At 44.6% G+C, this 25191-nt stretch overlaps 5 protein-coding genes and 2 long non-coding RNA genes across 10 annotated transcripts in view; 4 read left to right on the top strand and 3 right to left on the bottom strand.

The window, feature by feature from the left end:
- The window catches only part of LOC106958568 (uncharacterized), a 24051-nt gene extending 12754 nt beyond the window's left edge, over positions 1-11297 (top strand). The window contains exons 2-4 of the long non-coding RNA XR_001427180.1: positions 1034-1038; positions 5140-5145; positions 11211-11297. This is a non-coding gene — a long non-coding RNA (uncharacterized LOC106958568). The remainder of the gene's footprint in view (positions 1-1033; positions 1039-5139; positions 5146-11210) is intronic.
- mrnip (MRN complex interacting protein) lies at positions 1047-4246 on the top strand. Of its 3 annotated transcripts, XM_015050516.1 has the most exons (7): positions 1047-1105; positions 1211-1351; positions 2105-2164; positions 2647-2753; positions 3318-3470; positions 3599-3662; positions 3912-4246. In XM_015050516.1, exons 1-7 carry the CDS (start codon positions 1076-1078, stop codon positions 4134-4136), a joined length of 780 nt encoding a protein of 259 aa, XP_014906002.1. In that variant the 5' UTR covers positions 1047-1075; the 3' UTR covers positions 4137-4246. The 3 variants fall into 3 exon arrangements, with proteins under 3 accessions (XP_014906002.1, XP_014906000.1, XP_014906001.1); XM_015050514.1 differs by having other exon boundaries at positions 1056-1351; XM_015050515.1 differs by lacking the exon at positions 2105-2164 and having other exon boundaries at positions 1056-1351.
- Positions 4190-7657, bottom strand: sqstm1 (sequestosome 1). The gene is made up of 8 exons (XM_015050509.1): positions 7200-7657; positions 6493-6588; positions 6126-6388; positions 5161-5299; positions 5020-5088; positions 4807-4952; positions 4558-4732; positions 4190-4486 (listed from the first exon to the last, which is right to left on the bottom strand). Exons 1-8 carry the CDS (start codon positions 7543-7545, stop codon positions 4326-4328), a joined length of 1395 nt encoding a protein of 464 aa, XP_014905995.1. The 5' UTR covers positions 7546-7657; the 3' UTR covers positions 4190-4325.
- Positions 7696-9320, top strand: LOC106958567 (uncharacterized). Its single transcript, XR_001427179.1, has 2 exons — positions 7696-7792; positions 8943-9320. It is a non-coding gene; the product is annotated as an uncharacterized LOC106958567 (long non-coding RNA).
- rnf4 (ring finger protein 4) lies at positions 10073-18842 on the bottom strand. The gene is made up of 8 exons (XM_015050519.1): positions 18664-18842; positions 11927-12008; positions 11677-11833; positions 11507-11589; positions 11418-11430; positions 11242-11338; positions 10502-10553; positions 10073-10386 (listed from the first exon to the last, which is right to left on the bottom strand). The coding sequence occupies exons 2-8, from the start codon at positions 11936-11938 to the stop codon at positions 10237-10239; spliced, it is 564 nt and encodes a 187-aa protein (XP_014906005.1). The 5' UTR covers positions 11939-12008; positions 18664-18842; the 3' UTR covers positions 10073-10236.
- Positions 18843-19721: 879 nt separating this feature from the next.
- selenot2 (selenoprotein T, 2) lies at positions 19722-21493 on the bottom strand. The gene is made up of 5 exons (XM_015050518.1): positions 21272-21493; positions 20707-20817; positions 20494-20620; positions 20342-20429; positions 19722-20279 (listed from the first exon to the last, which is right to left on the bottom strand). The coding sequence occupies exons 1-5, from the start codon at positions 21454-21456 to the stop codon at positions 20158-20160; spliced, it is 633 nt and encodes a 210-aa protein (XP_014906004.1). The 5' UTR covers positions 21457-21493; the 3' UTR covers positions 19722-20157.
- Positions 21431-25191, top strand: part of cox18 (cytochrome c oxidase assembly factor COX18) — an 8326-nt gene continuing 4565 nt past the window's right edge. The window contains exons 1-4 of one of the 2 annotated variants that reach the window (XM_015050513.1): positions 21431-21513; positions 21818-21920; positions 22091-22317; positions 22484-22584. In XM_015050513.1, coding sequence (XP_014905999.1) covers positions 22227-22317; positions 22484-22584 — 192 coding nt within the window. In that variant the 5' untranslated portion in view covers positions 21431-21513; positions 21818-21920; positions 22091-22226. Of the gene's footprint in view, positions 21514-21817; positions 22318-22483; positions 22585-25191 lie in introns of both variants that reach the window. The other variant, XM_015050511.1, reaches the window with a different exon arrangement.

The raw sequence follows: 25191 nt of genomic DNA, 5'->3' as shown, positions 1-25191 counted from the left end.
AACTGATGTTACAGAAAAATTAATAATCAATCTGCACATAACTGGCCAGAACAAGGCGTTTGGTCTGTGATATTAAATAATGGAGGTTTTATGTCTTTTGAAGACGTCAACCTGCAAATAAATAAAAATGAATTTCAAAGAGTTATTAGAGATATTCCCCCAAATATTTGATGTACAGCTAAATGTTTTTCTGAGATCCCAGATTACAGAACCCGGATCTGCCTGGACTATTGGGACCAGTGTCACAGGTCATAAACTAAAGAACTCAAAAATTAGGGAATGCTTAACTAGTGCTTGGTTTCCCTATGTATCAAATCCAAATTTTATATCACATTTCTCTTCAAAGGTTCAAAGGGAAAAAATTAGAACAAATGATTTAAATCTTCCTGTTCCTCCAAAGCCAAGGAGTCCACTTCAAAATGTTCTCAGGTGTTTTTCCCTGTAAGGCAGGGGTGTCCACAGTGGGTCCTGGAGCCCCGGCATCCTGCATGTTTTAGTTCTCTCCCTAGTGGTGGGAATGACAAGTCAATGTTTTCCTTAGGCCTTATAACGAGTCATCATGTGATGCAGGTGCGTTAAGCCAGGGAGACAACTAAAACATGCAGGATGCCGGGGCTCCAGGACCCACTTTGGGCTCCCCTGGCCTAAGGAGTTCATAGACTGAACATCTTTATATGAATGTGTAAATCTTTCTGTGATGATGTGCACCACTGGCTTTTCCCTAAAACTCCAAACTTACCTGAATTTTCTAAGAAAGACGTTATTTATGGGACTCTGAGAAAATAAATTCAAAAGGTTATTAAATGTAATCATTATTATGGCCAAGTTTTTCAATAAAAAATGTTGTTTTCTTAAAGCCAAACCATCTTTCCCCACTTTTCACAAGGGACTCTGCCACCTCTTCTCATCTCTAAAATTCATGGACAAACATCAAGATGCAGAACTGGATCATATGACAAACAATCTGGAACTGCTGGAAACCCTGATGGCTTTTTGTTTGTTTGCTTCGTTTCTTCTGTATGTATGGAAGCAGCCTGGGTCGTTTCCTCAGGCTCTTTAGATTTCTATACATCTGATGCCGATACCATGTTTGTTGTATATGATGGTAATAAAAAAAAAACATGGTTCCGGATTCAGGCTCCTCCTCCCAGCAGGGGGCGCTCCTCCCGTGTCATTCTTCCCAATTCTTCCGCTCCTTGTGACGTCAAAGCGTGGTTCAAACGGAACCGCGGGAGCCGGTGAACGCGCTGCCTTCCAGAACCAGAACCAGAACCAGAGCTGCGGGCCGGTCATGGTGCAGGACTTCCACGTGGTTCGGTGTTTCCGCTGCCAGAGCTTCCAGGTGCAGCAGGTGAGCGTCCGGTTAGCTTCTGCCTGACTTCCGGTCAGAGGTTCGTTCACTTACAGAAAACGGCTAAATATCGGCAGCTGGTAGGTGACATCCTGTTAAAAATGTTCCGTTTAGAAACTCGTGGTTCTGTTGGACCGACCAGAAGTCAGCGGTCCGGTTCTGGAATCTGGATCTGGGATTCAGTCGCCAGAACAATCAGCAGACCGGAGGTGAAAGTTCAAGTCCAGAATATATTCAGTTTATTTCCCACCTGTAAACCAGAGGTGCTAAAAGTGCGGCCCGCGGGCCGTTTGGGGTCGTTGGACTCGTTTTGTGGGTTCAGATCTGTCCCGGTAAATGGAGCCAATGATGTGATAGCAAACCTTTACTCAAAGTTCTTGATGCTGAGAAAAAACTGAAACCATGTTCCAGAACAAGAAAATACAAGAATTAGACCCATAAAGAAAAGGAACATCTTTCTTTTAATAAAGAAAACTTTTGAGCTTTTTAAAAAAAAACATTTTTAACTTTGTTTTATAAAATTATTGCATCTTATTTATTGCTGGACTGAAAAAGCAGCCGTGAACTTATTCTGTGTTTTGGCGCCGAAGGTTTGGACTCCTCTGACGTAAACAAACACATTTCCAGCCAAATTATGAATTATTATAATAATTATCATATTAAAAGTCAAAGTTCTGCTTATTTTGGTTCTGATCCCAGATTGGACCTTTAATCAGCCCATGTTGAGCGTTTTCCCTGCTTCTTGTCTGGCAGGTGAAGAAGGCGAAGAAATGGAGCTGCAAGCTGTGTGGAGAGAAGCAGTCACTGCTGAAGGTCAGAACCGCATCAGAACCCCAACGGGTCAGTGATCGGGTCAGAACCCGGCTCCAGGTCTGTGTTCTCCCCTCATTTGGAACTGGACCTTGTCCGGGTTTCTGATTGGACAACCACGGCTCCACCTGCTGGAGGGGCGGAGTCAACCTGCCCACATTGACCTGCTTCCCTATTGGCTGACAAGCAGGAAGGAGGGCGGGGAAGTCCATGTTGTTGTAGCGACTGATTATTTCCTGTTTAGCTTCTCTGGAGTGGTCCAAAGTGTGACAGAACTAGAACCATTGTCCCCTGGTCTCCGATTGACCACGACCTGTTAAAGAACGAGGTTCTGATAGTCAGAACCGTTTCAGGATGTTTGGGTTGGATGGTTCTGTTCCTGCTGCTGTGAGTTCTGGGTCGTTCATTCATGTTTTGGTTCTGTTAAAGTTCTGCTTTCCTCCGGGTCGTTCTCCAGAACTCTGATCAGAACTTTTGGTGGGCAGGAATTCGGCCGTGGATCCGGAGCTGACTGCCGGCGCCACGTCCAGAAGCTGAACGCCATGAGGGGAGCCAAGATGGAGGAGCAGGAGGCCCACACCTGGTCGCTATGGTAACACACACCTTCACCTGAACCAGCAGTGCGGTTTGCCCTCCACACTGGGAACACTGGTTCCCAACAACAGTTGGTCTTCTCCGCATTTGTTCAAAGTTGGCTGAATTTTTCAGCCATTTCACCAAAATGTCTCCCATCTGGATGAAGTTTATGTCGCATTTTGTTTTCCTCTTCGGTCGGCCGGCTCAAGAGCTGTTAGCGAGTCTCGGACCAGGAGGGACTGATGTTAGCGTTAGCTTCTGCTAATGTTTTAATGTGTTTAGGAGATTAGTGTAGCGTAGCTCAGACTGTTAGCAGCTAGTGAAGCTAACTTTTGGTTAGCAGTACCCACTTCTGGTAATTACTACAGTTGATTTTAGTTCAAACATATTCTCCATGACAACCATGGTGGCCATCTTGAATTTTTCCAGTGGCAAATGTTTCTCTGGAAACATCTGTGCCAAGTTAGGGAAAAGATTTTGCTGAAATATTGAATTACTTGCTGCATTTTGTCTGATTGGTCTGTGGAACCACCTGAACTCAGGTGTTCTCACCTGGTGCCTCCTTATGCTTCATTCACAGTGAGCAGGAAGAGGAGGAGGAGCAGCAGCCTGCAGGTGACCAGGTGAGACCCGCTCAGGTGAGTCGCTGGAGCAAATATCTGGACACACCTGAGGAAGAGAAGGAAGGCTTGGAGGGCAGACACCATCTCCATGGCAACCAAACCTTTAGCAGGTGACTTTGAGTTTAATGTGTGTCTGGTTTACTGGTTCCAAACTGGTTTTACCAACTGGAACCAGCAGACCAGAGCAGAGAGAGAAATAACTGATCAATAATCAACAATCTGCTGATCTTTATTCCAGGAAGAGACGCAGACCAGAGGAGCTGGGAGGAGGAAGAGGAGACGAAGGCTACACACCTGTTCAGGTAACACACCTGCTGCTCACGTTGCTATGACAACCCTGGAGAATTATTTTATTTTTAAAGCTGCTGGAAAGCGGTGCCAGGTTAACTGGATTCAGTTCCAGAATCATCCAGCAGGGGGCAGCTGAAACCCTCCTATTTATAAACTTTAATGTCACATGACTCACCTCTCTGCTCTGATTGGCTGATGCTGTGATGTCCGTTTTATTGGAACAAAAAACCTTCAGATTCATCGTCTCTTCTTCTGTGCAGCTGAAACATACAGCAGTGACATCATCTGTGACATCATCAGCGGCCCCCAGTGGGTCCGGCTCCAGGTGGGGTCAGTTCCTCAGTGCTGACAGCTGGGGGGCGGAGCATCCTCTTAGTGGGTGGAGTCAGCCAGCAGACACTGCCGAGCCCCGCCCCCAACTTCCTGTGTCCTCCATGTTTGACAGCGGCGAAGACTTCGACTTTGAGGATTTTCTGACTTTTTAGACTCTTTTTGTTTGTGACTGTTGTTTACATCAGAGACTCAAACACATTCTGACATCATTTCAGGTTTTTATTGATCAGAAACCAAGGAACAAATAAATCTATTGATTATAGAGCTGAGACTGCAGCTACTGATTAAATGCTAACAGGCTGAATGCTAACGGGCTACAGGAAGCCGCTGCTGAGGTGATGTCACTGATGTGGGCGGGGCTGCTTGGCGTACTGGATGGCGTCGAGCGCAGCGCCGATGTCGCCGTTCTTGGCCTGCAGCAGGTGAGTCAGCCAGCCTCCTTCGTCGCTGAAGCCCATGGACAACATGGCCGCCAGCGACTCCACCAGACGCGGGTCGGCTTCTGGAAGGAAGGGGGCGGAGCTTAGCGACGCTGTGGTCATGGCAACCAGAGAGACAGAGTGTGCTGCTCACCTTGAGGCAGGTGTGGGTAGAGCGCGGCCTCCCGCAGGCCGGTGGGCCCCTGCTGCGGGGCCCCAGGCTCCGGCGGCGCCCGGCCATCCGGCTGCAGCGACTGCAGCTCCCCTGTGGACGGGTCTACCTCCTTGGAGCTCAGGTGAGTCCACTCCTCATCAGAGTCCCGGCTCACCTGTAGCCAGGAGTTCCGATCAGAGACTCATTGATCCCTGATCGGTTCCAGGGTTTTTAAAGCTGCTGACTGACCTTTGACCCTTGGTTGGCTCCGTCCTCGTTGCTGGCTCCACCCTCTTCGTTCATCTCTACGTCACCTGGCCCTGCGCCGCTCTGAGTGGGTGGGGTCACCTTGGTCTTCTGACCTTCGTGCTCCACGTCGATGTCCACGTCGATGCCTGCAGACAGAGATGACATCACTTCCTGTTCAGCAGGAAGTCCTGAGTGTGTTGTGACATCACTCACCCAGCGGGCTCAGCATGGCGGCCACGCCCTCACCGATGTTCTTCAGGAAGTCCACGCTGGCCTGGGAGGCTGCACAGAGGTCAGAGGTCAGTCAGCTGACTGAGCCTTCAGCTTCAACAGATTTCTGTTCTCATAACTGACCAGAGGGGGCGCTGCTGTCCGCTGCAGGTTTAGCAGCCCCAGCCTGCTCCTGGTTCTGGTTCTGCTCCGGGTTTGGATTCTGGTTCCACATTCCACAGTGTCTCATCCTCTTCATCCACTTCCCCCGAGGAAACCAGTGCTGTGGGCGGAGCCAAAACAACCACTTCCTGTTACAACACAGCAGCTCTTCTGATTGGCTCCACCTACAGGTGGTCAGAGCCAATCAGCCAGCCAATCAGGAGCAAGCACTAAAACGAACGAATGATCAACAGACAAAACAGGAAATGCTGCAAACTGCCTCCAAACCACTAGGGGGAGTCTGATGCAGTTATCGTCTACAGAGATGAGGCAATAATAAATGTTTTTCTATAATGTGAAAAACAAAGTGTTTGAGAAAAGATATGAATGTTCCAGAAACATGATCCGTCAGCTCAAATATCCACTACGATATTTTTATTTCTTTTAGTTCACTGTGTAATATAAATAGAATAAAAAGAACAAAATTACAGGAAAAAAAAATTACTAAGTGCATTCCTGTTTGATAAACAAATTCTTGGAAAGAGGGCAAAATAAAATTCTGTGTACCTGTAGTCTACTACAGTCTTTTAGAGAAAGTAACAAAAGATCTGATAATAAAAATGATTTTTGTCTGATGGCCTAGATACCTTACAGTCCCGTGAATCCAACATGCGATTTCTTACTGAATTATAATCAAAATCAATTCAATTATTCTCTAGAAATGTGAAATAAATCATTAATAATCTAAAATTATATATTTTAGCACAAATGAGCCAGCGTCTCAGATCATGGAGTCAAAGACCACAGTGTTTACTGAGGTCCTGGTCCCATGCAGTGCGCTGGTTGACTCCCCCTAGTGGTCTGGAGGACGCAGCGTTCACGTCGTTTCATACTCTGTGACATTTTCCAGTTTCCGTCAGTCATGACCCTGCAGTCCCAGGCCTCACCTGCAGAGGGTGCCAGATGGGCAGCAGAGCGTGCTCAGTGTGCTTCCCCTGAGCCTGGCAGGCGGAGCAAAGGTCGTAGTCGGGACACACCGAGCATTTGAAGCGCGTTCCCACCACCGTGCCTTCGCAGCCGTCGCAAGTCACGTTAGGGTGGACGGCGGGGGGCGGGGCCATGTGGGCGGGGCCATGAGGTGGAGGAGGGGGGCCGAAGGCGAAGGGGGGGAAGGCGTGAAGAGGGAAGTCCCGACGGTGCTCCTTCCTTTCTGTGAGGAGTTAAAACTATTGAGACAGACGCAGCATCATCACACACACACACAGTAACACACACACACACACACACTGTAGCGCACACTCCCCGCCCCCGTACCTCTGATGTAGAGGCGGAACGTGGCGTCCTTCACGTAGCTCAGCCCCATCATCAGCTCATCGTCGGAGGAGAACGCCACCAGGTCTCCATCTTCATCTGAAACACCATGACGTCACTAGCATCAGGAGCCAATCAGAGCAGGCCTCTGTGGCTACACCCACTTCAGCTTCAGACAGGGAGGTCATGTGACTGGAACCAGAACCTCCTAAGGAACCGGGTCACCTGGTTCTGATTCGTTAAAACGTCTTGAATAGAACCTGACCGGCTGGGTCGGTTCTGGTTCTGAGCGACTCAGACAGAAGGAGCAGACCACAACCAGGTAACTATGGCAACCAAGTCCATTTAGATATGCAGAGGAGTCCAACCAATGAGCTGTCGGCACAGTAAAGGAAACGGTCTCCATGGTGATGAGGAGTTTGTTTACACCCAGAGGAGACAGGACAGGTGTACCAGCTGAGGGGCGTGGCAGAAAAACAAACAAGGTCACGTGACCTGAGAGTTTACAGGTCGGACCAGAACAACTGGGTTCGGTTTTACTCTGAAACCAAAACACCTGGAAACCTCTGGATCAACCAGAAAAGCTGGAGAAGCTGAAATACACCTGGACATCTGGAGCTCCAGCTGCCTGAGGCTGACCTCTGAACTCTTCTCATTAAAACAGTTAAACCAAGCTGCGTCAGGATGTGTGCAGGTCACGTGACGCTCACCTTTGTAGAAGAGGCTGCAGGTGGAGCCGCTCAGGTTGGAGAAGACCGCCGCCACCTTCCGGCTCAGGTACTCGAAGCTGCAGGAAACATCCTGGTCCACCGTGAACCGGCGGATCTCCTTCACCTGCTCGTCCTTCCCCAGCAGGTAAGCCTTTACTGTCACCGACATCCCGACCGGAACCGAACTGAACCGAGAGAGAGAGAGAGAGAGAGAGAGACGGGCCGAGCGGATCCGAACACGAACTCTACAAAGTCTGAAAGTTTGTGACGCAGCTTGAAATCTCCGGCCTTTTATGTTTACTTCCGCCTCCGACGTCACCGCTGCCTGGCGTACGCGGGCTCCCATTGGCCCGCTCGGAGTCCCGCCCTGACCGATGGGAGGCTACGGGGCGAGTCCGTGCGGGACTTTCCAGCGAGCCGCGTGACCGGCCGGCCAGATCATTGAGGAAAAACACCTGAGTCACGGTGACGATGCGCTACGTCATCACTAAGGTCATTGAAGTCCATCTACGTGCGAAGACAAAACATCTTTTTACACCTGAAAAATACCTGGATACCACCTGTAACCAGGCGGAAGTCCTTCTGCCTTACAGGTTAGAGCCTCAACTTGTTAAAGTTATTAATAGTAATAAGAGTTGGAACATTGTTCTGCATCAGAAACAGGTTTCATGTTCAACCAGCGATGTCAACAATATCTGGCGGTAAAGATTCACCTTTATGATGTCATTTAACAGTAATTATTGGCACCGTGCTCTAATTCCCTCTATGGTCCATCAATTAGCTTCACTACAAGTTTTATTAAACTATAAATATACATTTACACATAACTAGGCCACAAAGTACTGAAACTTATAAATGCATTTCACCACTAAGATAAAGCTATATATATATGTACATAAGTAATAGATAACATATAAGATTTTAATAAAAGGATCAGAAAAATGTCCAGTTTTTAAAGTCAAAACTGAACAAATTTTGACCTTAAATGAAATGAAACGTCTGTCAAGAGAAAGACAAAAAACAGATATTTAACAAAAAACATTGACTTAAAGATATAAAGACGTATTAAATTAAATTACAGCAGAAACCAGCTAGCAACTGGCCAGCGAGATAAATACGTATATGTATTTATCTGGAAACAGATGTCAATAAAAATATGCATTAAGCTTATCTCTACAGGCTACTGGTTTGCGTTTGTTCGGCATCATAAGCCAGGCTACTAGCTGAACCAGTTAGTTGCCAAAAAGAAGCTAATTTCAGACAAAGCAGGAAAAACGTCCCTGCTCCTGTTCCAGCCTGCTGGTGTGTTAATGATTTTACACACAGATGTTTCTCATCTGTTGCTTCTTAAAGCAAATGGAGGAGAAACACCCGAGTCACGTTTCTAACCGGCATGGCTTTATGTAGCACATTTTAGCAGCAAGGGCTTTACGTCAAGAAAACAAACACTCTGTGCTTTTAATATTTCTGTATTATTAAAAAAAATATTCTATGCTTACAGTAATTTGGGGAGAGGGGTTCCCTCCTGGGGTTCCCCCTATAACACACCTGCAGAACTCAATCAGAACCAAACAGTAAAACTCCCAAACTGACATGTTTTCATTTATTTATGATCATTAATGTTTTGGAAAACTCCGTGTTATAAACAGAGCAGAAATTATGCAAAAACAATAAAATCAAACACGTCAATGTTAAAAACTTCAGTAATCTTTGAATGTTGTCATATATTTGTGTTTATTTTAGGAATCATTCAGGTGATCCAACATCACCAAAGAACCAGACCCAGTTCAGTTAGATGGAACAGAACCGGCCCGAGCAGAACCACAGATTCAGAATCTGGGTCAGGGTTCTGTGGAGGATCCAGAAGCTTCTGGTCTGCTCTTTGTTTCTCATTGTCAATAAAGTTTTATCTCCCAAAGCAGGAAGTGGGTGAGATGATGAGTCGGCGTCACGGGATGAAAGCTGCTGATGGATCATGACTCAGCAGGAAAACTGAAGACCCAGATGTGATCCAGAAGTTTTCCGTTCTGCTCCTTCCGGATCATCGACCAGCAAAAACCAAGACAGACAAGTTACAAGTTTTTATTTTGCTTTAAAAGATAAACTGAATTTGATCCTAAAGAACCTTCAGTTTTGATTTCTGTAAACATGGGTAGGATTTAACTCCTGAGTGAGTTTAGAACTGATGCTGTGGTGGCGCAGGGGTTCAGCACAACCCACATATGGAGGCCTTAGTCCTCAACAAAGCTGTCACAGGTTCGATTCCTGGCCTTTGCTGCATGTCTTCCCCCTTTTCTCATTACCCACTTTCCTGTCAATTAACTATCAAATAAAGGCCACAGCATCATCAGCAGAGAAATGATAATTAGCTTTTTGATTACAGTTGCAGATTTTCATATAAATGATTAGACAGCAGAGGCCCAAAGACTGAACCCTGAGGAACTCCTTCAGAGATATTTAGGGAGGCAGACGTGAGAACTTCCAGAACCTTTCTGATCCAGAACTGTTATTCCCATCGGACCGGTTCTGTTGTGACGAGGTAACTCCAGATTTATGGACCCGATCGGTTCTGGTGCTCCCAGGGTCCAAACAGCAAGTAAAAATAAACTTAGGAGGAAATTAAATATTTTGAGAACAGATTTTATTTAAAAATCTGAAAGATAAAAGTTTAAATTACAAATGAAATGAAAAGAATAAACCAGAACCTTCAAACGCCCCCTGCTGGACCTTCTGCAGTACTGCTTATTTTATAAGAATGAACATTAGAAATCTAAACAATGAAAATCATCATAGTTTGAATTTGGTTCTGTGAGTTGTGTGGTTAACCTGATGGGCGGGACCTGATGCCATCTGACCAATCAGCCAAGCAGCCGTTGTTACTCCATAATATTTATTTAATAGGAAAACATCATTTAATCCGCCATCTTTAAACCTAAACTCAAAAAACATTTAAAGCAACCACTGTTGATTAACGTTGATGATGACGTCACAGAGGACAGCCAATAGCAGCACAGTCCGCAGATGATGTCACCAGGTGTCAGATGTAAAGAGGGTGGTACTGGCGCGAGGTGAGCCTCTTCCTGCAGGTGGGGCAGGTGTGTGATGATGTCAGAGCGTCCCTCAGACATTGGCTGCAGAACACGTGACCGCACTTAGTGGAGACGACCAATCGCCCGCTTTCCACGATCTGTGAGGAAAACAAGAGCCAATCAGAACGCAGGACCGGGGTTGTAAAGTCTGCCCACCTGACCAGAGAGCAATGTTCTGGTTCTGATCCGGTTCCACCAGCGAGGGAATCTCACCTCGGAGTACAGGTCCAGACAGACGGGACAGCTGATGAGACCCGGAGTCAACCTGCAACAGACACAGCCTGAAAGGTTCTGGTTCTGGTGTCCAATCAGCAACAAGTTACTGATGTCAGACCGGAGCCGTCTACTTCCTGGAGGGTTGGTTTATTTCTAAACAAGCTCAATAGAACCAAACGGCGAGAAGGCCAAAACCTACTAGATATCATAAAAACAAACTACATGCAACTAAAAACTGGTTCAAACAAAGAGAACCCAGAACACACCGGACCTGACTGGACCCGGCCGGAACCACGACTAAGACCCAAAGTTAAAGCTTCTGGAGAAAAATCTGGGCTGCAGAGTGGCTCAGTGGGTAGCCCTGTTGCAGCAAGAAGGTCCTGAGTTCGATTCCCAGACCGGGTCTTTCTGCAGGATCTCCCTGGGCATGGTGGTTCTGTCCGGTTCTCCAGGTTCCTCCACAGTCCAAACACATGACTGTCAGGTTGATTGGTCTCTACATTCTCCTAAGGTGTGAGTGCGTGCATGGTTGGTTGTCCTGTCTGTCTCTGTATTGCCCTGCAATGGACTGGTGACCCGTCAGGTGACCCGTCAGGTGACCCGTCAGGTGACCCGTCAGGTGACCCTGCCTCTCGCCTGAAATGTCTGGCTAGAGACCCCAATCGGATAAAGGTGGGAGAAAATGGATGGATAGAGAAAAATCCAGACCAAGATGTTGGCAGGAATCAGTGTAATACCTGGATGTGTGTGCAGTAGAGGTGATGGCAGCTTGAACGACAGTGGGCGCGTCTTCGTCCTCATCACTGCTGAGAACATAGCTCTCACCTGGAGGCCCTGACGGAAGAACCAAGAAGGTCTGTTACGGTCTGGTACTGGTCCAGTGTGAGGACATGAGAGCAGATCCAGGTTTTACCTTCGTCCACCAGCTGGGGGCAGGAGAGAGAGAAGCAGAGTTATGAGGCTGTGAGAAGCAGCTTCCTGTTGGTTGGTTGGTTTGTTTACCAGCACAGACTCGTTGTTGGTCGTCAGGTCGACCACAGCAGACTCTGATCCCTCGCAGGTGAGGTCCACCACCTCCTCCACACCTGGACACAGCAGAGCCACATGAGCCGGACCATTCTGCAGAACCGGAGGTTCTGGACCGGCTCCAGGTCCGTTGGTTCTACACCGACCGTCCTCAGCACCGTCCATCACGTCGATGGGCTCCGGGGGGGGGGGCGGGTCTCCGGCGCCGGCCGCCCTGCGGGTCCGGCTGCTGGCCGCTCTGCTGGTCTTGGTTCTGGTTCTGGAGACCAGAGAGCTTCCAGCGGGCCGCCGCTTCCTCTGAGCCTGAAACGCAGGATGTGATGTCAGCAGGGGGCGGAGCCTTCTTCACCTGGACAGGTGCAGCTGCTCAGAGGTCTACAGATCAAACTGACTCACCGAGCTGCTCATGTCCTGAAGAGGTCAGTTAGCTCTCTGGGTTCACACCTGGATCCAGGTGATCCACACGCTGTGGTTTACTCTGTGTGAAAACACAGAACAGACATTTCTGACTGGTTCTGAATCGGACCAGAACCCGGTCTGAAGCAAGAACTAAGGGAAGCTCCGCCCTCCTGATCATCTATCGTTTGATTTTGAGGATATCCCAGCCCTCCATGGGGCCCCAGCCTCCATGGGGCCCTAAGCCAAATCTGGTTTTGGGGCCTCTAGTTCTGCTAACAGTGTGGACCGGCTGCAGTCAGCAGTCCGACCATTATGTCATTCACACATCTGCTATAAACTTACTGCATCTCTGACTGTTTACATTGTATACATGAATAATATAAGATACATTTATTGGCCAACTGATTTATCAACCAGTTGATTTTTGGCCGCCAATTTCTTTAATTTTGGGGGATCGTGATTGGCTGATACTTACATCTGAAGCCCATCTTATCCCCTGATCTTATCTTCATCAGCAAAGGTTCAAAAATCAGCCTCTGCTGTTGAGAAACGAGACATTTTCTACCTGCTGCTCGTTGTTCTCTCGTCTCTCCTGCTCTGTTAATGTCGTGTGTAAAAGTGAAACCACAAAGACAACAGTCACTGTTCAACTTCACAACCATCCAGAATTTATTCAGACAATCAAATGCATAAAATCAGACCAACAGCTCAATATGACCATCAAATACCAAGCCAGAAAGGAAACATTAATTACTAGTAGGTAGATAGGTCAGTCAAACAAATGCAAAATATGAAGATGCGCCTTCAGAGAGCACTGAGTGGCAGTTAAGACAGATCCTCCATCCTGCGATCTGATTGGCTGTTTTAGCTCCATTACTTTTATATCCAGGCGCGTTTCTACTGTCTGATGCGTCTGACGTCCCGTTTATTGGTGAACTCAAACAGCCGTAATGTTGCTGTTTGCAGCCAGAGACCCTGCAGGTGTTACCAAGGCCAAGGATGAATCTGTCCACTGTCTAATCCTCCCTGTTACTTTCCCAGGGCAGGAACAATAGATGTGTTCATTTCATACAGAAACATTTTACTCAAGAAAACGGGACCAAAGTTCATCAGCTATCTGTGTTTTTCATTTCAAACTGGTTTAAACTGGTTCCTGAACCCACAGAGCTCTGCTGACCTCTGACCTCTGAAATAGAGCATTAAACAGCAGATTTTGATTATAAAAATGATCACATTTCATATAATATCTTCAAACTCAGAGATGAGAAGTTTCACTACCAAAACATCTGTTACACTCAATATGTTCTGATTAGTTTTCTGGTTATAATGAACTAAAACATTTTCAAATGAATATATGATTTATACACTAAGAATGTGATCTAATATAAAAAACTAATGATTAGACTCATTTTAATCAAATCGTGATCATTATATCCAAGAAAAATGTTCTACTGATTAAGTTACCGTATTTTCTGCACTATAAGGCGCATAGAATAGACGCTACAGTAGAGGCTGGAGTTACGTTATGCATCCACTAGATGGAGCTGCACTAAAGTGAATGTCAACAAAACAGTCCGACTCCGGTCAGCAAGGAGAGCCGATGGTCACCCTTCTCTGTTCGCCCACAGCATGTTGGTGGAGAACCTGGTGCTAAACGACCTGCAGACGACCTGATTATAGACGGTCGGTAGGTAGATAGGTCAGTCAAACTTTATTAATAAACCAGCGTTCTGACAACTATCCCAGCATGCACCGTGTGCTTCCTCTTCTATGGGCGAAAATGAAGTCGGCGGCTGCTTACCGTAGTTGCTAGACCTGTTGTGGCTCAATATTGGTCCATACATAAGGCGCACCGGATTATAAGGCGACTGTCAGCTTTTGAGGAAATTGAAGGTTTTTAGGTGCGCCTTATAGTGCGGAAAATACGGTATATATTGATTAAACTATGAGTCTAAATCTAACCTAAACTGAGGCCGACTCAAAACAATCAGGATCAGTCTTATATTTCACCTTGCGCTAAAGTTAAAGCTAGCATTAAAACTAACTTAAAGTAATATTTCCAACTCTGTCCTCTTCTGCTCTGCAGTGAGAGGTTTGACTGACAGACCAACAGGTCTGAACCTTTACAGTTAACAATATTCACCCCCTGTTGCAATATTCACTGTTGCAGTGACTTTCTTGCTACATTTAGCAACATTTCAGACAAAAAACTTCATATCAGCCAAAACCAAAATCAGCAGCTCAGGCTTTTTAAAGATCGGTAACCAGGGATCGGCCAGAAAACTGCAGCCCTACACACACATTCATGACATTCTCTGATTAAATTCATTTCTCTTAAACGTAACTCCAATAGCTAAAAATGTAATTTATACCAGGTGAGTCTTTTTTCAACTTAGAAGTCGATGTAAAAATAGTTTGTTTTAGCCACAAAATGCTTCTGCTCAGCAGCAAACAGCAAATCCCAGCTACAGCACAGAGCAGCTCATCCATGTAGCCTGACGTAGAAACATTTAGCTAGACAATGTCAGACACTGAGAAGTTTTAATTATCAAATGTTATCAAACTCGTCGTTTTGAAGCCAAAAATACCTCAGAAATATACAGAACCACTCTGAGAATCAACTCATTTAAAGTTAAACTCAGTTTAACACAAAGAGCCTAGCATAAATGTCTGGCTGTTGAACTGGACCGGTCCAGGTCGCTATCAGGCTAATTTCTACTAGCAGCTTTACTAATCTTTACATCACCAAGGCTCATTAAAACAAACCTTTATCTGGGCTGTTTTCTGTTCTTCCTCTTTCTTCTCTCCCTCCCTGAAGGTTAAGTCCTTTTTGAGACATTGTTTTGCTAGCTTAGCTTCTGACCGGAGCTTTGGACGTTTGGATGCTCATTGCAGCTCATGTTACCGGCGGAGCGTGCGGTACCTACCGCGGCCACCAGGGGGCCCCAAGAGAAATTTATTTTTTCTTTTATTGATAAAATAATACTTTTTATATACATTATCAAATATATATTATTGTAAAAACAAATCACTTCATAGTGAAATTGTGTTTTTGATATTATAATGACATAGAAATTATTACTAAAAAAAAAAAAAAATAAAATCAGCTCCACTGACCCTTAGTGGCCCTGGGGCCCTAAGCGGCTGCTTAGTTTGATTATGCAAGAAAAGCAAAAATAGTTAAAAATATAAATAAATACAATTTGTCAGACATCAAACAGAAAAGACAGAGGAACTAGTTCTCACATAGATCCAGTTCATCATCAGTTGCATTCCCTCCTTGTTCCCCATCAGTTTTAAGGCTGTGAAGGTTTTTAAAGTCAGTTTTTCTATTTCCATATTTACAGGATCAGCAGGTTGTTCAGTACCAGGTCGGTTCTTCTGCTCCAAATATTACATCCTCCGTTTTTAAGGGGAAGAAAAGTTTAGTTGAGATCCAGACCTGAAAGTTTCCAGTTGGCTTCAGAAGGTCCAGCTGTTGGTGTCAAAGCTGAATCCTTGTGGTAAAAGTTCCCTGGATGGAAAAACGTTATTGAGGATTTTAAAATGAACTTCTTTATCTCTAGGACTCAGAGGGTCTTTAAGGTCAGCAGTTCTCCACTTATTAACCTCTGAATCAGGAAACAAACTTAAAATGGAGTTTTAAGTTTGTTTCCTGATAGGAAATATAAAGTTAGTTAGATGCTGAGGCATCCGTTTGTTAGTTACTTTTGTCCAGAAGGTTAAATCCAAACAGTTGAAGTGACTGAAGGTTAGCTGGTTGATTATATTTTAACCAGATATTTGACTGCAGAGGGGATAGAGTTCATTACTGTTAAACTGAGAGCCTGTTATTTAGACAATGTCTCATGGACCAGATACCTTCTTCCATCCAAACACAGATTTATTCCTGCAGCTCTCATCTGTGGTGAGGAGTGAAGCTGTTCGTGTTCATAAGTTTCCAACACAACAACACCTGCTGGTGAACAGCAGATAACTCAACAGGAAGTCTGTCAGCACCAAAGTCACTCTAAGAACAAAATCTATGCATCCAGTTTTTTTAAACAAACCTTTGGGGAGACAAAACCAGACACTGTTTCCCTTCATTAGAAAAGATTTCAGCTAGTTTACCTTTAAGACCGCATTTAACATTCAGATTCAACAGCTTGTAAACCTCCATCTTTAACCATATTAGCTTTCTTTAAGTAGTGGACTCGATTTTTCCAGTAGAAATTAAAGTTCAGCTGATTTATATCTTTAATGTATTTGTCAGGTTTGGCCATAGAATAAGCAGGTATATGCATCGGGACAGCGACTCCATCTTGGTTAAACAGGTTCTCCCAAACAGGGTCAGAACTCTTTCTGTAATTTATTCTCTGCGTTAGCAGTTTCACTGAGTTTAGCATCTTAGTTATTAGATTTCAAGATATTTAACAGGATTTAATGGGAATAAACTTCTGATCAGAGTCATGAATCGCCATCAGTTCACATTTCTGCAGGTTTAAGGTTAAACCTGATGCTTTGGAGAAAGTATTAATTAACTCCAGTACTTTAGGGGTTTGGTCTCAACTCCTCAAAAAAATTGTGGTGTCATCAGCTAGTTGACTGATTAAAATTTGGTGATCAAAAACTTTTAATTTAGGTATATTTGAGTTTTTTATGAAGATCCTCATCCCTTCAACGGCCAAGGTGAAGAGGAAGGGGAAACATTGCCTCCATGTTTTACTGTTAATGGTGAAACGTGGAGACGCACCGTGTGGCAGTGCAGCTGGACGTGTTGCAAAAGCTTTTAGAAGTTTGGTCCAAATCTAAATATGTGTAAAACTTTGAAAACAAACTAATGCTCCAACGTGTCAAAGGTTTTGTAGAAGTAAAAGGATGAAGCCTTTATCCTCAATCAGGTCACTGTACTCGGGTAAATCCTGCACCAGTCTGATGTTATCGTGTACAGAGCTTTTAGACGTGAAACCTGTCTGTGTTTCAGAGATAACATCCTTCAGGCCGGCCTCCAGTCTGTCTGTGTAGATATACGTCAGTAGTTTGTAATCACAGTTCAGAAGGTGATGGACGGTCGTTGTCTAGAACCTGTCCGTCTCTTCCTGGTTGGGGTTTCAGGGTGATAACGCCCTGCTTCATGCTGGGAGGAAGTGAATTTGTAACTAACCCCAAATTATTTGGGGTCATTTGTTGTATTATTTGTTGTATTCCCCCTTTTGCACTTATTGCATTAATTTTGTGTAATATATGATTGACTTCCGGTTTTTAACTTGATGCTTTTATTTTGATAAGACAGCTTCTTTTGTTTATATTATAGAAGGGCAGCTTAACAACTCAACGGAAGACAAGTTGCAACAGAGTCGTAAAATGCATCTTATTATTAGCGGCACATGGTACGTTTATTTGTAAATAAGGATGTTTCGTTTATTGATTGATTGGAATTGTAAATTTGCTGTATTGTACAAGAATACTGGTTTGGTTTGTGAATAAGAGTCGATATTTTAGTAGTGAACGTTACGTTCTAGTTCATACGTCATGGTTGTAAGAGCGTCGTTTGTAGCTTACACTGTCTTTTGTTTGTACATACAGCTCTTATGGTGAAACTCAGGCTTTACTCCATTAAACCTGTTCATCAGTAAAGCCAAAATCCTTCATTTGAGGGGGGGTCTGCTACAGAATTATTACATAAGATCTTCAAATACCTGGAATATAAATTCTCTCAGATAATCCCAGAAATGTCTGTAGAGATTGGCAGTAAGGCCATCAGGGCTGGGAATTTATCCAGTTTCAAGCACATGGTGGCGCTGACTAGTTCTTCGAAATGAATATCTTTGTTGCAGAGGGATGAAGTCTTTGACTCCAGCAGAAGGTCTGGGGTTGAAAAACAAGAGCAATAAAGGTTTTGATAAAAGTTGCTCATTTCTTTTGCAGTTAGAGTTTGGTCTGTACGTTCATTGTTAATAAGGGATTGAATGTGTTTTTTAATTGGCTCCTCGTTTCCAGTCTGCAGAAGTATGAATTGGTTTTATCTCCATTTTGCTCTGGATCTGATAAAAGCTCCTTTCTTTCGTAGATTCAGTCTAATTTAGCTTGGAGGTCAGGTGGTTATTTTTGTCTGCATCAGTCAATGTCTGTTTAGCACATAATAGGTTTAGATCATTTACTAACCTTACGTATTCCAGGTCAGTTTTTTTCTTCTTTTTCTGAGGTTTTTGTTAAAAGAGATAGAATAAGCCCGTATCTTATGTTTTAAATACTCTCATTTTTTGGTGTAGGTTATTGAATCGTCTCCGATCATCTATTGTTGACCACTTCCTGGTCCATCCACGTCATCCAGGCTTCGACCAATCACGGTTCAGATCCAAACGAGACCCTCTTCGTGTAAATACTGGTTTATATTTCATTCCAATTCTTTATGTTGTTTGATAGATTTTATTGTAGCGTCACCGTGTGCCATAAAAGCCTGATGATTAGGTTCATATCCACAGAACCAGACGGTTCTTTCCACCCAAACGGAATTTTAAACAATTTATCTGCACAGTTTTAATCAGGCTCGTTTGCAGCCACCTAAACACAAAACAATCCAACACCACTGTGTGTCAAACACCTAAAACATGACCAGGTAGCCGGCATATGGCCGGACCGGCTCCGGAACCAGGACCTAGCAGCAGCTGTCGCTGCGTCAGAGCAGTTTCAGTTTCCCACAGAAGCATTTTTCGCCACAACACCGCTGTTAGCCGTTAGCCTTCCCGACTCACCACCAGCAGCTCCTCCACGTGTGTTTCGGGACCCACTGACACCTGGAGACAGATCCTTCTCAGAATGAATCACTGCAGTCCGGATTACTTTGGTTCCGATCAGGAGAATAGAAAACACTCGGACTCAGTCCCTTTGAGTCTGACACTAACGGCAGCTTCCTCTCTTGTTCTGTTGCAGCGGAAGTTGTTTACAGGTGTCGAGGCCTCATCAGCGCCCTCTGCAGGATGGAAAATAACCAGGAAAACTTGTTTATAAAGTTTTACTCGGCCTCAAGGCCAAACCTTTCTGTAAATCCTGAAAAGTTTCACATTATGTTTAATTCTGTAACTAACAAAATATAGGAACGCTAGAAATGACGTTGATGATGAAGGTATGTCCTTGTTTCCGTTGGTGAAGCGGAAGAAAAACAAATGATCCGTTCCGTTACTGCACCTTCAGCCGTTTTCCCTGATTCACTGAGGAACGTTCACGGATTTCATCAGAAACTTTTATTAAACATGACAGATGTCTTCTTTAAACTGATCAATATATGATAAAATATCTTAAAACAAAGTTTTTCCAAATGCTTCCAGAATCATTTATTCTGAAATTGTCATATTAGAAGAAAATTTAGCAAAAGATTTGTATAATTTTAATGTATAGTTATTAGAAATAAAATTAATTTATTATTAGTGTCTTAGAGGAACTAATATTCCTCTGAGGGATATTAGTTTTGCATGGAAAGAATATGAATTCAGGCAGTAAAATGGGAATTAAAATTATATCAAGCAAATTTCCTATTCTCACATTTTTATTATCTTCAATTTTGGAAATAAAACTTTAATTATTCACTGTTTCCAGGAGAACAAACAAAACTCTGTAAACAAATGAATGAAGGTCAATGAATATATTTAACTCGTCATATCGGCTTTCCTTTGGTTTAGAACTGAAAGATTTGGCCAATTGGTCTCAGATGTACTTGGTTTAACATTGGTCTTTAAACGCATCATTGACAGGTCTGGATTACTTGATCTGTCGTCATGGTAACAAACCGAAACCTGCCAAGCAGAACATGGAAGAAATTTTCCTTTAAGACTTTTTATTTGAGCTGAAGTGAACAATCCATCAGCTGATCGTTAAAGTTGATGTGATCAGCTTCCTGTTTTCACAATAAAAGCTCAAACTTTAAATAAAACACAGATGATTGTTGGAAGAAAAGAACCGGTCCAGTGGTACCAGAACCAGGCCAACTGGATCCATAAACCAAGAACGTAAACAAATGACAACAGAGGAACAGAGAACGAGGGGTCAAGTGACCGTCGTCTACGCCAGCTGTTGGCCCGGTGCATCATGGGAGTCAGCATGGAGGCGGAGACATCTGGCGCAGCCCGGCAGATCTGCTTTAAGGCCGTGCCTTCATGAACGCCAACAGCTGAACGTCCCACTGAGCCTGAACGCAGCACGGCTCAGGTACAGGTCAGAGGTCAGATGATCCAGGAGAAGGAGGCACGGCTCTAAGTGGAGGTGAAGGTGACGCGGTCGGCCTGGTTCATCTTCAGGTGTGTGTCGAGGATCCGGAACATTTCCTGGATGTTCGGAACGTAACCCGACTGCAGCTTGGACCACACGGGAACATCTGGGGAAGACAAACAGCGTTACACCAGGAAGCTGCACGGCTCTGCACCAATCAGGACTCACCGTTCAGCGTGACCTCGAAGGCTCCCGTAGACAGGAAGTGAGTCTCCATCATGTTACTGATGAAGAAGGCCATCAGACATGAGAAGATCTGGAAATAGGAAACGCCATCGTCAGCATCTGTTGCTACGGCAACAGCACAGCAGGTCTGGTACCTTGTTGTTCTGAGTCCAGGTCCAAACTGCAGGCGTGTCGGTACCGAGGAGCGGGAAAGGGTTCTGACCGCTGATGATGAGGAGGATGGAAACGAGCTTCAGGTAGGAGACCAGGTTACCAACGAGCCTGAGGAAGAGGACGGGTTCAGGAAGAAGGTTCCAGAACCGGAATCAGAGCCGGAACCAGAACTGGAACCAGAACTTCAGTCTCACCTGTTGAGCGGGGTCGGGGGGTAGTTCTCCCCCTGGATGCGGATGTCTGGATACACCTGGCTGATGGCCTGGGAGTATTCCTGGAAGACTTTACTGTAGCCTCAGGAGATGCTGGACACACACACACACACACACACACACACACACACACACACACAACCAGATTATAATCTGCTTCAGGTCTGAACAGGAAGCTGCTGAAACATACAGAAAATATGTGAAACTGATTCTGTTTTCTTCATAAATTTATTCATGAATTTATTTGTTGGACATAATTGATAATTATTACTGAACTTCCTGGTGACTAAATACTTATTCTGAGTCCAGATCAAAGACCCATTCATATTCATAAAGTTATTATTCAAATGCAATTTTAAACCAGGAAAGTTAGGACAAAAAAAATCACATAATTAAAAACATTAAAGAAGAATAACAATCCTTTTGACGAGTCTAATCTTCAGGTTTGACATGATAGCCATAATCTCTGTTCATCTCCAAGGAAATGTACTTCAGTTCGTTAAGCGTGACGTCATCGCGCTTGTTGCTAGCCTGCATGCTAACTCACCAGTAGCGGAACTGGAGCACTGGGCCGGAGTACAGCGCCGCTTTTGGGGGTTTCCCGCCCTCCGGTTCGGTTTCTGCAAAGACGCCGGTTCTGTGGTCCGACCGGCCCACATAAACATCCCGTAAGGTGAGGGCTGTGAAGAGCAGCAGAGCCGCGAGCAGACCGCCCGAACCGAACTCCGCCATGACTACCGTCCTCCTCAGGGGAACTTCCGCTGAAGACCTTCACAATAAGAGATGAAAGTAATTAGCTTTACCCGCTTTATCCAGAGATAAAATGTTAATGCTGAGTAAATAAGCCACTCAGTTTCTGTTCCCAGCATTGTCCACGTACTTCCGCTCGTGAGGTTTAATTCCTTCAAATGGTTTCACGCGCTGTCATCATAGCCACTGCATGCTTTTATTGTGAAGAGAAAAGGTTGCTCTGGTGAGCTGTCGTCAAAACAGCTTATTAGTATTTGAACCGTCTTTTTTGTTTAAGATATTTTTCTATTTTTTGTTTTTTTATTTTTATTTTATTTTATTTTTGTCATTTCTGTTTTTCCAGCATCGTTACGTCATACCTCCGCGCCGCATTGGTCAGTGACGTCATGTTTAAGTGACGCTCGGTCAGTTATGGGCTGCTTTGAAACAGACTGCTTCTGATGAAGGTGAGGAAAAGGAGTTTTCTTAGCTTTAAAGGACACGTGGGCGCTTTAAAGTCACGTGGTCACCATGCTCACCGTGGGGGGGCTGGTGAGGTGCAGAGTCCTGCAGCCACGTGCACGTGACGTCCTCAGCAGGTGGGCTTCTCCTGTCCTTCCCCTCACCTGTACAACAGAGTCTAGCGTGAGGCCGGCGTCTGGGTCGGGAGGAGCCAGCGCCGCAGGTGGATGGTACGGCAGCCTGTCAGACTCCGCTCCAGTTCACCTGTGTGAGAACTTCCTGGTCAGCGCGCACCAGGTAACCGGGTTGCCATGGTGGCTGAGCATCGCTATGGCAACAGCATCCATCAGGACCTGCATCACCCTGCCGCTGGCCGCCTACCAGCTGATCATCATTGCCAAGGTAGGTGTTGTTCAGTTTAACGTCATCAGGGTCAATTTACAGCACCAGTTACCATGGCAACAGACCTGCATAAAAAGGGACCAGTTGTAGACTAGATTAATGTTGACCTACGACCTCAGGTTACATGCTTCCTGTGATGGTAACCATAGCAACCCTCGTGCTGCAGGTGGAGGCGCTGCAGGCGGAGATCTCGGAGCTGGCGAAGAGGCTTCGATTCGAGGTTTCACTCCGAGGGAGAGAACAAGGCTGGACGGACAAGCAGAGCAGGTGAGGATCGACAGAACCAACCGCCTGGTACCAGGTCTGGGTTCTGGTTCTGATCGGGTTGTTCTGGCAGAACCTGGCTTCTGTTTCACAGACTGGAACCGGGTCGAATCAGGTGGTTTCCTGCTCATCCTCTCTGGGTTCAGAGGTTTTCCTTCACCAAGACTTTCTTCACGGGCCGAGTTTCCGTCAACGTTTTTCTTTCTGCCCATTTCAAAGTATTGCATGAGAAAGGTTTGATGGAAATGACAAAAACTCAGTTTTGCAAAAATGTTTTTATACTCGCTTGAGGCATTTTCCTTTTTTTTCTAGAAAAGTGTTAATATGTTAAAGCGGAGATGGATACAGGTTTGCTGAACAAGTTCTAACGTAGCAAATGCTGCCATCTACTGATGGGTCTGAGCCTTACCAGAGTCACCAAACTCCTCCATCTTGGAGGGGAGGACTTTCTGGACCTCTACTTCCTGCTTCCTACATCCAGGTGTAGTGTCAGCATCTGATGACATCACGCTTTGCGTAGCCTGGATGATTCCAAACCATTAAACAGAAATACTTTCTTAGCAACTTCTTTAAAAGTTTTCTCAAAATTGTAATGAATTTGATAGAAACATGGAGATCTTACACACTCTTCCTTCTCATGCTTCAGATTGTAAAAGTTATTTCTGGAAGAATGGAACTAAAATGAAAAAGTTTAAAGAGCCAGTATCATCTGTCTTTCATTTTATAGCACAATCCAGTAGCTATGTTACCTTCAGTTGTTATAAAATATTATATATATCAAATATGGCTTAATATTAATAGAAATTTGTCCTCCTGATTTAACTTCTTGAAATTGAGCCTGTTTCTTTAAGAAGCTCTGCCTTCAGGAAGTAGTCCCACCATGGCTCCTCTGTTAACCCTTTAATGTTTTTACTCTGAGCAGCAGCTCCTATAGCAAGCTCAACATGTGTTTGCTAATTGCTTCTGGCTAGTCTGAAGGAGCTAAGTGGGGGAGGAGCTGCACCTCGAAGGCGGGGCTAGGTCCACCCAGGCAGCTGAATGGTTGCCATGGAGATTAAAGGACTTCTCAAACATAATAGAATCGAGGGTTTCCCCCAGAAAACCTGCTAAGCCCGGTGGTCGGTCCACCGGCGGTCCACCGTGTTTTTGTATTAAAAGATGTTAAGATGATAGGAAATTTAAAAATATTACTCGGTAATTATACATTACGGGAAAACTTCGCAAGTGAAACACCACTTAAACCCACAACTAGTCTTAAAAACAACAAATCAAAATATACATTAAAATTAATATCAATTATTTGCACTTTTGTTTAATCCAAATTAAGTCAGCAGCTCCATCAGGCCCCCCAGGGCTTCAGGGGCCCCATAAATGCTGATATTTTAACAAAGACCACAGATACATGAATGTAACACTTGTTTATGGAGATGATCAATGCTGCTAAATTTTATTCAATTTCAGCATACATAAATTTAAAGATTTTAAATTGTTTAAGATTTAAATGCAAGATTTTAAGGAGCTGGCAAGTTTACTTTGTAAAAGTTCAAAGAACAATATTCATAGTTAGCTTGTTTTGTTACCCTAGCTACAATCTGATGCTGTGAGTTTAATCTTTAAGTTTGAGTTCTGTTTGTTCACAAATACAATTTAGTAAACTGCAATTATAACTGGCTGCTTTTTAGGTTGGCCAATTAAACTACTCCCCCTCTCTCAGATTAAATCCAACACATCTGTTAGAGGTGCTGATGTTTTTAGCAACAAAAGGGGCCCCTAAATCAAATTCTGCTCAAGGCCTCAGACAGCCTTGGACCGGCCCTGCATGATGAGGTAATCTGCTGCACTACACAGAGATGCACAACAAACGGGAGATTTAATTCAATGCTGCTAATGTGGCTTTAGTAGCTCTTTCATTTTGAGTTTTTAATAAGCGTCACAGAAACTATTCTGGTTGGTCGAGTTTATGGGACGAGTTTCTCAGATCTCCGCACCGCTGCGAACATTAACTCTGTCTGACTAAGTGGACAAAGCATTTGATACGTTTGATGCATTGAGTAACCAGAAAAATATTACTAAAAATAATAATATAAAATCAGCGTGATGCGTTACAGACAGGAGAGTGTGAAAGCGCCTCACCAGGCTGAACCTGCATGATCAGGTTAGCGCTGGTTCGTTAACTAACACACCAGCCAACTGGGACCACATAGATAAACTTTACCAGCACAGGCAGAGCCGGGCGCTGGCGGCGTGTTGAGATGGAAAAGCCGCACAAAATTCTTTGTTCACAATATAAATCATTCTCACCGCTCGCTCAACGCACCTCTGAAAGCGACTACAAGTTATTCCTGCAGTTCACATAGAGCTGTACAACCAGAGCTAACCAGAGTGGTGTTTAAAGTCCTACCTTGATCAAAAACTCTGGAAAGAATCATAAATCCTCACAGGGGATTGATGTAAATATCCATACAGGTCAGCCCGTATCCAGTTAGAGTGAAAGGAGGCGTGTGGGATCCGCACTGAGGTAAACTTAATCCAGCTACTGCAGTGCGCGAGGCAATGCGCAGAGGCGCCAACGGTGTGATTGGTCCAGCTTTAAATGCATAAACTATAAAC

This window comes from Poecilia latipinna, unplaced genomic scaffold (genome assembly GCF_001443285.1).
Source record: "Poecilia latipinna isolate Pla-1442-1.1 unplaced genomic scaffold, P_latipinna-1.0 Scaffold997, whole genome shotgun sequence".
NCBI classification, from domain to species: Eukaryota; Metazoa; Chordata; class Actinopteri; order Cyprinodontiformes; family Poeciliidae; genus Poecilia; species Poecilia latipinna.
Note: the sequence above shows the minus strand (reverse complement) of the source record. Positions and strands in the feature narration are given on the sequence as shown.

Excerpts from the sequence above, each read along its gene's own strand:
- mrnip (XM_015050514.1), top strand. The coding sequence starts at position 1,076 with ATGCCGATACCATGTTTGTTGTATATGATGGTAATAAAAAAAAAACAT. Across the intron at positions 1,352-2,104 it reads AGAGCTTCCAGGTGCAGCAG|GTGAAGAAGGCGAAGAAATG; the intron begins GTGAGCGTCCGG and ends CTTGTCTGGCAG. Across the intron at positions 2,754-3,317 it reads GCCCACACCTGGTCGCTATG|TGAGCAGGAAGAGGAGGAGG; the intron begins GTAACACACACC and ends CTTCATTCACAG.
- rnf4 (XM_015050519.1), bottom strand. Across the intron at positions 11,590-11,676 it reads GATGGACGGTGCTGAGGACG|GTGTGGAGGAGGTGGTGGAC; the intron begins GTCGGTGTAGAA and ends TGCTGTGTCCAG. Across the intron at positions 10,554-11,241 it reads TCTACTGCACACACATCCAG|GTTGACTCCGGGTCTCATCA; the intron begins GTATTACACTGA and ends TGTCTGTTGCAG.
- sqstm1 (XM_015050509.1), bottom strand. The coding sequence starts at position 7,545 with ATGGGAGCCCGCGTACGCCAGGCAGCGGTGACGTCGGAGGCGGAAGTA. Across the intron at positions 5,300-6,125 it reads CCATCTGGCACCCTCTGCAG|CACTGGTTTCCTCGGGGGAA; the intron begins GTGAGGCCTGGG and ends CTCCGCCCACAG. Across the intron at positions 4,487-4,557 it reads CTACCCACACCTGCCTCAAG|AAGCCGACCCGCGTCTGGTG; the intron begins GTGAGCAGCACA and ends CCTTCCTTCCAG.